This window comes from Epinephelus lanceolatus, chromosome 4, assembly GCF_041903045.1.
Source record: "Epinephelus lanceolatus isolate andai-2023 chromosome 4, ASM4190304v1, whole genome shotgun sequence".
Lineage (NCBI taxonomy): Eukaryota > Metazoa > Chordata > Actinopteri > Perciformes > Serranidae > Epinephelus > Epinephelus lanceolatus.
The window spans coordinates 11,091,667-11,104,121 of record NC_135737.1 but is presented as its reverse complement, the minus strand read 5'-3'; the positions used below and the strand labels follow the sequence as shown (position 1 = coordinate 11,104,121).

Genomic DNA, 12,455 nt, shown 5'->3' with positions numbered 1-12,455 from the left:
TGATGAGAAGAACAAGAAAACATGCACATCAACACACACATGAAGTGCCACTAATAATGACTAATAATAATCTTTTACCTCCAACATCTTCACTGCTTAAAGCCTGGACCTGTGAGACCAAACCTCATCTATAATACGACCAAGAACAAGAGTAACTGGCACTTTACACATGTACATAATCCATCTTTATGGACATAATAATCAACTATATAAAAATCTAAAACACCAGTCACCAAATGCAGGAACACACATCTTTGACATTTGGATGCTTTGGTTGTATCAAACATGCTCCTGACTGCCTTCATATATGTTTCTGTTTCCAAAGGCACGGACTCAACAAACCAACATCAAAGTGGTGACAAAGACTGACCATTGCATCACCTCACGTCACCTGTGTCTTGGCCAAAAAGCTGCACTTGTTGCAAGGACTACAGCCAATGACCAAATAGCACAAACATTCTTCGCCTTTGTGAGAGGAAACAGATCTTCATACCAGTAGGTGGCTGTAGTCTGTATTCATTGTTCAAAAGGGGAAACTGGAAGACCAACAGGATGGATTCAGGATGCTAGTTAGCCAATTAGCACATTAATGACACAACCTAATTTTAAAAGAAAAAATTATATTTACAGTGCGCCAGCAAACAATAACACAAACAGTTATGAACTGTTTATTACAGAGCTCAGTGGCTAAAAAAATAATCTACAATAACATGTTTGTTTTGATCTCACTCCCTCTTGATGTTAGCTGTTTGTTTGCTTTACTCACTTCTGTCTCTCTTCTCATGCACTGAGCTGAACTGCCAATCAGAGTGATTCCATTCACTGACAGACTCCGTCAGCTCTAACTCTGATTCAACTTGCTGAATCGGTTGAAAATAAGGCAGCAGGGACTGAGAAGTGCCAACAGTGTGGATGCACCACAAATACTAGGACGACAGACGCTCACCAACTGCCCGTCACTGACCAACAGCCGACAGTCGGCTTGGTGTGTCAGGGCGCCTAATGGAGGGTCAACCGACCAGCAATTCTACATATAATTAAAACTTCCATGTGGTGTTTCACAGTAGGTACAAGTTCACAAACAAGAACAAAGCACAAAACCAATGCCAATGAATCAAATATGAAAGTGAACATGGTTTAAAAAACAACAATTTAAATTACAACTGTTTAAAAAAATCTGATTCTACAAATGAAAATATACTAAAAAAGACAGATTAAACAGCTATATTTATACTATTTACAATTATTTTATTAAGTGAAGTTGGGTTTCTTTTTCAGATGAGCTCAAAAGTTATTTATAAATGCTAATACATAATTTTACTGCAGTACAAGAAGTTCAGAACAGAAACTCCAGGTACTGTAAGTATTCCAGGTGCTCGTTCTCACTCACACACACAGACAAAAACACAAACGCACATGCACACGCACCTGCAGCAGCGACCGGTGAGCCAGCAGTTCTCCAGCCAGCGTCTTGTGTTTTTGTAGTAACTTCAGCACACTGCTCAGGTCCTTCCCATAACCCTGAGCCCCAAGGATGGAGCTCTTCTCCCTGATCCAGGCTTCCGACTCCTCCAGCTCCTAACAGGGAAACAAACAAAAAGATTTACGTTTAACGTTTAAACAAAGAAAAAAATATCAAAAAACTCTAACCCTAACCAAATTCTAACACAAAATTTAAACAAAAATGCATAGAGGATAAAACAAGGTGAAGCAATGGATGAATAGAAAGATCATTGAAGGGAACAAGGAAGATTAGGAAAAAAAAGTACGTAAAAGGAGAAAAGTAATCCCTCAAGTCCATCCAACACTGGTCCAAGTCTGTTTCTGAGAGCCTCTCAAAGGGCAGAAGGGGAATTAGCCATGAATTAGTAATGTGATATAATTAGTGACTCGACAGTGTGAACCGATGACTCTTTGGACAAAGAAGTCCACTATTGTCATTACACTCATTTTTTTCACAGTTCAGTTCTGTCATCCTTAACACTTATTCACTAACATTCATAAGTCTGACAAGTCCAAGTCAGACACACAAGCATGGACTGCCAAATGAGACAAAATGATGCGTCTAACAAAGCACAAAAAATGTTTGATGAATGAAAAAAATGCTGTTGGAATTCTGATTGTACCTGAGTGTTCAAAAGACATGAAAGCTCAGCTTAACTTGACTAACATTTCCTTTTGAACAAGAGTAACTAATCGGATTATAATTTTGACCTTCTCTCCCAGCCTACTAGAGGGACAGCTGTGGTGTTCATAAAAACTGTAGCATAGAAATGCTGTTAAATACAAAAAATGTCCTCAGGTGTAGAGCAACCAGGACAGCTATTTTTTTTCTAATGCAAAGCAGCAAAGAGCAAAGTGTTATCATTAATACTACAGTATTGTGTTGTGTGATTCACTACCTCTTCAGTTCTCATTTCTGTAATGTTTCTGCTCTAATAAGCTATCTTACTCACCTGATTGAAAATGTGGTAAAACTCTGCTCAACACCTGACAGTGTTGTTGCAAAGCCATGGTCAGAAAAACAGTCTGATGAGTCTAACAGATTAATTAAAGTGGAAGTAGACAAATAATTTGCTTTAATGTGTCATGATGAGTAAATGTTGAGTACACAAAGTAATTCTGTCTGCTACCGGGTGCAATCTTTGCGAAAAACGAAGGTTTGATTTATGACACAAAGGAAGTGCATCAACCATGGAGTAACCGAAACAAGAAGAGGGTAGTGCTTTTTTTTCTTGGTAGCTATCAATAGCTATCCCCAGTTATAAGAGGGTGTCAGTGTAAGTTCTTTGCACTCACTATCCTCAGTAGCTTCAACTTGAAAACGCTGGGTAAGGCAAATGTCTGTTTCCACTTAAATGTACATTTAAACATAGTCGTGTCATGTTTGTGTGACAGCTCGAGGTCCTACATTGACAAAAGTCTAACAACAGCTGCTGTGTATACCTGCTGCAGGTTTAAGATGATGAAGATTAAATTATTTGTAAATCCAAACACAAAGACTCCTTACAATCTTTTCAGTTGTCCTAAATGGCTAAACTCGAAGAGTGATATGACAGCTGCAATATAGAGATGGCAAATGTATAATAATTTAAATACAGGGATAACTGCACACATTTTAGGACAGTCTCTCCTGGAAGGTGTTCATTGTACACATTGACAGTTACATAAATAGTTGTCCTGTTTGAAGCATTCAACAAGTACTTAAGATGGGATACACTGGCCCCTTATATTGTTCGGAGTGATTAACACAACATTATTCTGCCTCATCTCGTCGACCCATCCTACCTGAAAGAAGGCCCACAGTTGTCTCGACTCCTCAAGCTCTTCACGTCTTTTAACTGCCAGTTGTTTCAACTCCTCCAGACAGGAAGAGACATGGTTGACACGGTTACAGATCACCTGTGGGTCACATGGTTGGTAACCTGGGGGAAAAAAACAAAATGAGGTTAATGACCAGGAAAAAAAACACACAAACACAATAGATACATAATTCATTACACTAGTGTACCAGGGTTTCCCACACATTCATGTATTTGTGGAGCTGGGCTGTTCATAAAAGTGAAACTTGACCATTCATTGCACTGGTTCTAAAAGTTCCTCTGCACCAGCTGCTCTTCATTTTATCCATTGATCTGATCTGATCTGATCTGATCGGGTTCAATAAATTATCCACCCTGCAACTCAAAACTCTACCAACTGCTGGTACAGAAAAAAAAGAGACCTGTCTGCGCTGTGTTCACTGACCAGCAAAAACCTCAGAATTTAGAGAGGGAACACAAACAGATACCCAAGAAAGCACAGGCAACGAAAAAACACATTCAGATTCTAATTCTATGGGAAACACTGAGTGTTCTCTGAGCTGGACTACCTTAAATAATAAATCAATAATAAATCATGCACATAGTGTACTGGGCAGATCACCTTACTAATATCATACAAATAACCCTTGCAAGTTCATTAATATTCTGCATCCTGCCGTCAAATGATTATATATTTATGGCACTGTTTACAAAATGGAACTCTCAGTGTACAATGCTAATTTGCTTTCACCTGAGATCATTCACTTCAGGTGATTGTAACCAGATCAATCAAAAACTACATTTTATCATTACAGGCAAAACAAACTAAAAACCTCAAAGATATACTATGCAGGATCTCACTAAAAAATGATGTATAGCCTCATCCAGAGGTAATCCCTCTCAATTATCATTCATGACCCACTAGAAGTGTGTGGTGGTGTATTTTTCTGCCGAGACTCTACCCTCTGTCTGGATTTTATTTATTCTTATTTTGCTGAATATACTGCCACAGCGCTCAAGTGAGGTTGGGGCCATATAAAAAAGCAGCAGCTAGTATTCGACTGGAAGCAGCAGGCATCCAAGGGACACAGCACTGAAATGCAAATATAGTGAGGTGGAACGCCAAACGAGAGTTAATCTGGGGTTGGTTTTCATTTCACTTTTGCTGGCAGGCGACAATTCTGCATTGTAGACCTTCAAACATTTGCTGAGACTTATATTATCATATGGAGCTAATGACAGATAACAGTGCTATACACGATACATAAGACACATGCGTGTGTGTACCCTCTATAGTGGTGAATTTGAGTGCAGCGGTATTGAGTGTCTCGACCCTCTCAGCCTGCACTGCAATGTCAGCTTCCTGCAGGCTGTGTTTCTGCAGCAGGTCGTCCACCTCCAGAAGATGCTTCCCAAAGTCCTTCGACAGGAGCTGAACCTGTGAGAGAGCGGGAAATGACAGGGAAAATGGTGGAGTGGTGTTACTATAAACAGCATGTCTTTTTCTTTTTACTTATTAATTTCTACTTTTTTCTTCTAGTACCTTATACAGTTCTTCTCTCTTCCATCTGATTAGATTCCCTTCGTCTAAACGTCTTCTGATAAATCAAAAATGCAAACATTCGCTCTGTCTTTTTTCTTTGACTTTCCGAGCCCTATCTCACTTGTAAAATGAGGTGTGGTGAGGTGCATTGTTGTCGTACAGCTACTTTAAGGCAACAGAAAGCGATAGTGCCGTTAAGCAACAAAATACTGCTCTAATGTCAGAATGGCACATCAGTTTCCTGCTATTTAAAGTGCACATTATCCACATAGTGAGATGTGCCTATAAAGGTGGGCTTACAGCCCGCATACACTCTACTTGTAACATACAAAATATGATTGACATAGAAAAGAGCAAAGCAGAGCCGCAGAGCTGCTGTCCGAGTCCCCATTAGTAGAGACACTGCGTGTTAACGCACAAGGAGCAGTGAAACGTTATTGATTATTTTAGAAGTTAAAAATGTATTTCTGTTTCCTCTGTCAAGTCTGTAACTACAGGTTTTAGTTTTGCTGCCTAAATGTCCCACAACATTTGCTGAAGTAACATTACTGCTCTTACTGCATTACTCTCAGCAAAAAACTGCTTGCTTCTCCAATCTGCCAAATCTGCCATGTAAATAGCAGTATGCCAGGTGCAGGCACACCTGGCTTTTAAAGGGAATAGGAGATGACACTGATTGGTTAAATTCATGTTACGACCAAAAACCACCTTTGATTTATTATTTTGGTGCACTTACTCCAGCACCAAAGAAGAAACAGCAAATTAGGTGGACAGTGAACATGGAGGGGACTCTGGGGAGGCGCAAAAACATGAACAAGTCTCTGACTGTATCTGATCCCCCAACCAGCACTTATGTAGTGAGAATCTTAATTTTTGAAATGGTTCGCCTTTCATTCCCACGGTCTCCTTCCACTAAAACAGCACAGCCTGCCAACAAAGGCTGGAAGCAAGTTGAGGCAACAAAATCCAAAATGTAAATGTTAAACACAAATACAGTTTATCTGCCTTTATTTAACTACTGAATATAGTGGAGCGTCTTTCTCATTCTCTCCCTCACACAGCTGCCAGTACCTGAGTGTCCTCCATCCAGTCAATCATGTAGACCATGTCCTGAAAAGTCTTCTGCAGGGCCAGGTTCTTCTCCAGCCGGGTCCTCCTCCCAGCAACCAGCTCCTTTAACAGACTCCACTGGCCCAGTATGTTCTCTTTTCGTGCCAAGATACGCCGGATGTCGTAGTATCCTTCTGACTCCATCTCTGCAGCAAGTTCCACCACCACCCCAATTCGCTCTTCATAAGAGGCTATGTCGGCCTCGATGGCCTCATGTTTCTTCATTGCCGCCTCGACTGCCGGTAGGTCATAGCCAAAATTGTCCTGTAAACAAAGAGAAGAAAAAAAAACTAAAGATGTAATTCTGTAAGATGTATAGCCAAGGCAAAGAGAGTTGAAAGTTTATTAGTGGAGAGCCCCTTGAGATGAACCATCTCATTTTTGAGGGGGTCCAAGAGTAGGAAGACTAATCTAATGAAGATCAACCACTGAATCTATGACAACCGAAGAACCTTAAGTTGCACACAGTAGTAAAGGAGTTTTCATACATACACAGGATCATTGTACAGCCTGTCAATTCATCTGAATAGAACAATATTCTCTATTGCAGGCCCACTCTGTAATTTAGACTCATATAGTGCAGGTATATAAAAAGATGTAAAGCAACCAGATCCTATTAATATGCACATAGTTTTCATTTCCATGGTTAGACAGCTCAACAAAAATGTCTCCTACTTCAAACAAAGAAGAAAAAAATCGAATGCACTTTGAGTCCTAATTATAATAAAAAGCCTTTAATATTACATGACTGAAAATGCGCTTCGGCTGAAAGCCTTAAACAGGGTGTTGAGGTAAAATACAAACACAGACGCTAAGTGGCAAAAGGCATTACATAGCCAGGCTCAGACTGCGGGAGTTTTACAATCCTAAAGGTTTTAGAATTAAGCTGCATCATGCACAAAAGGAGAAACTTCATAGATGTTCTTCACTCTAATCTCAAACATGCACACGCTACACGATTTGACTATAATGGTGCATCACACACTACAGGATGTTATTTAGATGTTATTTTTCCAGACGGAGCCACTCATGTGATCGCCCTCACGTGTCTTATGGGAAGCAGACGTAAACAAGGCGGATTTGATATGGTGTGACAACTTGCTTTAATGTTAACAATGCTTTGCAGTGAGAAAAAAACAAAAGCAGAAGGCTAAACGAGTCAGAATGAGAGAACGCTTGGGAAGATGTGGTCAACATGGGCTATCTATTCTTCAGAAAGAACTGGAGGTGAGATTTAACCATCAGTTTTAATATCTGTCAACAACAGTATGCTAGCTAATGCTAACCTCAAGGGCTAGAGTGTTTACTCTTGCTTGGCAACACTGTCAGCGTACTGAAATAATCATAACTGTAACCATCCGGATTTTAAAGCGTAAATATTAAACATGTTTGAAATTAATGGGGCCGCCCCGATGGGTCTGCGACCAGCTCGGGAGGTTTAAGACTGGATCTGTAAATCTCTCAAATTACCAGATAATCAGGACTAAACATCGATAACCACCAAAGTCCCAGACCGGATTTTTCCTCAAATTGCTGTAAGGGGTGAATCTGGTATAAATCATCCCAAAACTCCTGTAATCTGAGCCTGGCTTTGGTTGCTCACCATAACCAGTCAGAGCTGGTTTTCAGACTAACTGTGATGTTGCGGGTCATGCTTGTCTGAGCATGTCTTCAACTCACATTGACGGAGAGCACAGAGAAACTTTTCCCCTTTAGCAGATTAATGTGAAAACTGCCTTTTAGTATCAAACTCTGTCCATACATTATTCTGCACGGTAAAGCTCAAACATCCCAGTGAAGGACAATAAGCCCAACATGTTTTTGTGAGGAGGGGGAATTTAGCTATGCAGGCAGGCCAATGCAATTCACTTTAAAATTGATCCGTAATATATCATTCTGTCACTAATCATGTAATATTGGACTTTTTATCCATGCAAAGGTAAAAAACATTTCACATTAAATATGATTTCTGAGGGGAACTGGAGCTGCCCAGCCAAACCAAAATTTAGCATCTTTTTTTCCCAAGCGGTCAGGAGTAGTACCATCTTGCTTGTTCATAAATGTTGTCACTGGAAGAAGAATGTTTATATGTGAGCTCCATAAGATTCCTCCCCACCTGTGATACAAGCCTCTGGTTTTCGTTGAGCCAAGCTTGTCTCATTGTGGTTTTGTGGTCAAAGCACTGAGCCAGCAGCTCCAGCTTCTCCTGACGAATCAGCTCCTTGCGCAGAGCCACACCCCTCTCATGTTCCGCCTTCTCAAGCCTCTCCCAGGCCTACATAGAAAGTGACAAAAATAATGTTATAATATGATTATAATAAATCATATAATCATATAATTATATATGATAATGTAATAAGAAAAAAAGTAATGTAAAATATCACTGGTTAAACAGGCCAATGTATAGAATGGTGAAAACTTTGAAAAGAGGTGCAGGTTTTCTCCCAACTGTTAAAGAGTGATGATGACATTTTCATTTATCAATAACTCCTTTGTATCATTTGCCACTTCATTGTTTAGTAAAAGGTGAAATATTTTGTATAAAATAAAGACATTCCAGCTAGTGGGTGTATGACCTTATTGATGTCTGAGATGAGCCTCCCATCACGAGGCACAAAGGGTTTCTGGTTGTTGGCTCTGAGCTTGCTTTGGATGGTGAAAAGAAGGACTTCGAGATTCCCCTTCTCCTGAAACCTGGGCAAAAAACAGAAAACCTTGGTTAGTGATCCTGTTTCACAACATGGCCACTTCTCTTCCAGCAGTCCTCTCCTGTGGAGGACACACTGAAGTGAACTCCAACTTTGTTTAAGGAAAAACTCAAGCCGCAGACACAAAGTCGGCCAGGGTTTTATTGACTTGGTCAGGGACAAGTTAGCACCATAAATCCTTGCTGACAGGGAGGTCTGAGGACTCCTGGTTAAGGGGGATTTTTCTGCTCACTCTGCTGACTTGTTGTCCAGTGTCATGGCCATTCAAGACTGTGGGGGAGTCTACTGTATGAACACCTGGGTGTTAATTACTGCTACAAACCAATAAGTTGACATTTCCTGAACAAGTGCAGAACCATTCCATAAAAAATAATTACGTTCCCTATAAAAGACAGCCAGAATCTTGATTTATGAAAACAGGAAGGGGTCAAAATGTGTTCTGAATTTCAAGTGTCAATTTTCAGAGACAAAGCAACTCAGTTGAAGAGGGACGTCATCAATGACTGGAAGTAACACAACTACTTTCTTTATTGATTTATCACCTGATTATTTTTATCGTCAATTAATTGTTTTTACTATAAGTAGTCAGAAAATAGTGAAAAATGCCCCTTAGGCATATCCCAGAGTCCAAGGTGATGACTGCAAATGTCCTGTTTTGTCTGATTAACAATCCAAAGCCTCCAGATATTCAGGGGCAAATTCTCAAAAGGACAGCTCAGCTTTTGTGGCCACTAAAACTGAGCATCTTAGTGCTCGTGAGCTATTTGCACATTTTGAATGAGGTAATATGCATACATTTGGTGCAAAGTTGGTAACTGAAGTGCATTTATAGGGGGGTTCAAGCCAAACTTGTATATGGTCTGAAGGTGTGCCTTTGAAAACAAAAGCAGCACTGACAGACCAGATTAATAAATCCCAAATACTGTTTCTCTCTCATGTTTAAATTTCTCTCAAGTTTTAAGGAATGCCTCTGCACCTTGTTGGTCAGGACTTGTAGTTTGTGATTTTCTTTGTCCTGCCTACTGTGCTCTTGTTACAAAGGCAGCAGTTATACTTTGCCATATGGATAACTGCAATCACACAAAAAAAGCCAAACTGCACTCAACTGCAACACAGTATGGGCATGTTTGCACTATAATATTATTAGTGCAGTATCTTTTGTGAATTAGACCTTTGTGAAATGGGGCAGATAGCAGTTGTGCAATTCATGGTGCTATCACCTGTCACAATCCATTCTTTGTAAATTCTCCAGTCAGTTTATTATCATATATGAAAAAGAAAAGCATCAAATTCTCACATTGGAGACAGAGGTTGCATAATCAAATATTTTCATTCTTAAATTGAATTTTTTTATCAATGATGGAAAAATCTGGAGGCTGTCCATTATTTTGACAGATAAGCACACTGAGGACAATCTACCATAACTTTAAGTAATTTATCACTATCCAGTTGATGGTGTCTTCATATCAATTAGCTTTTGTATAGTCTTGTCTTTTATCTCACGTGCATGACCACATTGTGTAGCTGGCTTTATCCATGGTATACATACTACTGCAGAATGTCACAACAGCTAAGTGCCTGAAGTTTCTTTAAAAAGCCTAATAATTGTGATGTTGATATTAGAGAGGGGAAAAAAGAGATTGATGCAGAGGAGGATAAATGACAAGCAAGTAATCCTTTTAACTTTTGTCAGCCAGGCAGCTAATGTTACAGGGCGAGACGATGGCAGCCATGAGGTCAAGGGGAAGTTAGTTAGCTTGTTCAGTGGGAGCAGGAGTGCACGTGGCTGAGGATGAAGGATGGCAAAATGTTCTGTGACATCTGCAGAAAAGCTTACATGAGTAACAGATTTGTCTGTGGGGTGCACATGGACATGAAAAGTGATGTTCAGTGTCTCTGTTTATCTTTTCTGTTTATGTTCTTATAAATACATAATCTAAATGTTTATTCTGTATATTAGTTTTTTAAAAATATATTGAATGAATGAAAATTAAATGCTATTATTTGTCTTATTATCATTAAGAAATGAAAACGAAAATTAAAGGTAATAATAGGTTATGACAGAATTTTTATCACCGTGTCTGTCTCATTAAACAATGATATATGCGTGTCTGTATTTGTAGCATCAGTATCACGATGTCTATGTGTGTGTGCACAGTGTGTTTGCATGTTAGACAAGTCATAAGTCAACTGTTGGCTGCTGGTATTGGACACAAACTCTCAACTCACCCAGAGCCAGTCAACTAGACATTAACTCAGAGTGTAACAAGACATATTGCATCATAGTCTGTGTGAGCATGAGTGTATGTATCTGTGTGTGTGTGTGTGTGTGTGTGTGTGTGTATGTGGGAATCATCAAAGCTGCCAGTGTACTCCCAGTGCCTGTGGGTCTGATGGTAATGCTGATCCTGATGATGCTGGACAAAAGGCTCAAGGCTCTGTAGCTCTGCATTTCAATGTGTTCCATGCATGTTCGCATGTACACACCAAAAAACATGATCGACTTCCACACTTCCCCATTTCCCTTCTAAAGAACACAAATCAGGGTCAACTCTCACTTTCAGAAATCAAATTGCTTATAAATAATCCTCAGCAGCAGCCACACAAACAACGGGCACTGTCTCGACTGAATTACACACAGTAGATCTCTCAAGAGTGAAACATGGTTGACAATCAGATGCTGCCGCTGCATATTTTTTTAAAAGTGAATCAAGAACAATATGTGAGCTTATTGCATGATTAAAGGGAACTTTGCTGATCAGCTCTGTATTATAACAGTGCGGGTAGTATGTGTTAATGAACTGTTAAACTTCCCTCCATCTTGCCAGCACCCAGATCTCCCTGCTCTGCGTGGATGCTGCAAGTTAACAGTGCAAAGTGAAATACTCCATTTCTGACTGTGTTAAAGCTACACACTGTATGCATCCCTCTCAGCTAATGAAAGCCTAAGACCTAAGACAGTAGAAGTCAAATCAGAGAGCAGTGCGCTGACATTAGTCAGCTCCACACATACAGAGAAACCCTATTCCTCTGGCAGGATGGATATATTGATTATTTTTCCATTAATCTTGAACCAAACCAGTCAGAGTAGAACAGATCAACCAATTTGCCAGTCATATTTACACATAGTATGTTAATAATTCATATGCGTTTCTACGTAAGCATACTTATGTTTGTGTGAGCCTTGCAATAAATTACACAAAAATGGCAATAAAATATCAAGATGCCATTTTTAAAAATCAAGGAAACGTACTTGATGGGCTTCTCTATGGTGCAGTAGGTTGTGAAGGCCTGTAGCTGCTGCTGAACTCCTGTCAGCGAGTTGGCAAACTTTTGGTTGCTGATGACCGCGATGGTCTTTTCTATCCAGTCCAGCAGGTCTGACGCCAGTGCCTCATAGCGGGTGATGATCTTCTCTGCCTCAATACAGTTGTCCAGTACCTGAGACAGACAGACAGACAGAAGAAAATTATGTTTTTATATTTTTCTATTCTCCTGCATATTTTGATGAATTGTTACTTTTGTTTTATCTTACTAACACTGCTGGCCCTTCAATGTTCATGGAGTGTTTATGTGTGTTTATCTGCATGGGTGTACTTGTTACCTTGCCAACCCTCTTGCCCTCCACAATAAGAGCCTTCATCTTGGAAAAATAGTGGTAGTAGGAGACCACATATGTGATGATAGACTTTTCATCTGGGTTCTCTGTATTCACATCTGCATGGGAGGGAGGTGACATAGACAGAGAGCAGAGTTAACATCTGATTGACTTTAGGTGGAGGCACATGGCAA

General features: G+C 39.9%; 1 protein-coding gene across 2 annotated transcripts in view; it reads right to left on the bottom strand.

The window, feature by feature from the left end:
• sptbn4b (spectrin, beta, non-erythrocytic 4b) overlaps nt 1–12,455 on the bottom strand; it is a 120,459-nt gene that overhangs the window by 79,323 nt on the left and 28,681 nt on the right. For both annotated transcript variants that reach the window (XM_033630927.2, XM_033630928.2), the window contains exons 8-15: nt 12,268–12,380; nt 11,917–12,104; nt 8,532–8,649; nt 8,072–8,230; nt 5,917–6,219; nt 4,590–4,740; nt 3,289–3,425; nt 1,429–1,578 (exon numbers count right to left, since the gene is read on the bottom strand). In XM_033630927.2, the coding sequence (XP_033486818.1) occupies nt 1,429–1,578; nt 3,289–3,425; nt 4,590–4,740; nt 5,917–6,219; nt 8,072–8,230; nt 8,532–8,649; nt 11,917–12,104; nt 12,268–12,380 (1,319 nt within the window). The remainder of the gene's footprint in view (nt 1–1,428; nt 1,579–3,288; nt 3,426–4,589; nt 4,741–5,916; nt 6,220–8,071; nt 8,231–8,531; nt 8,650–11,916; nt 12,105–12,267; nt 12,381–12,455) is intronic.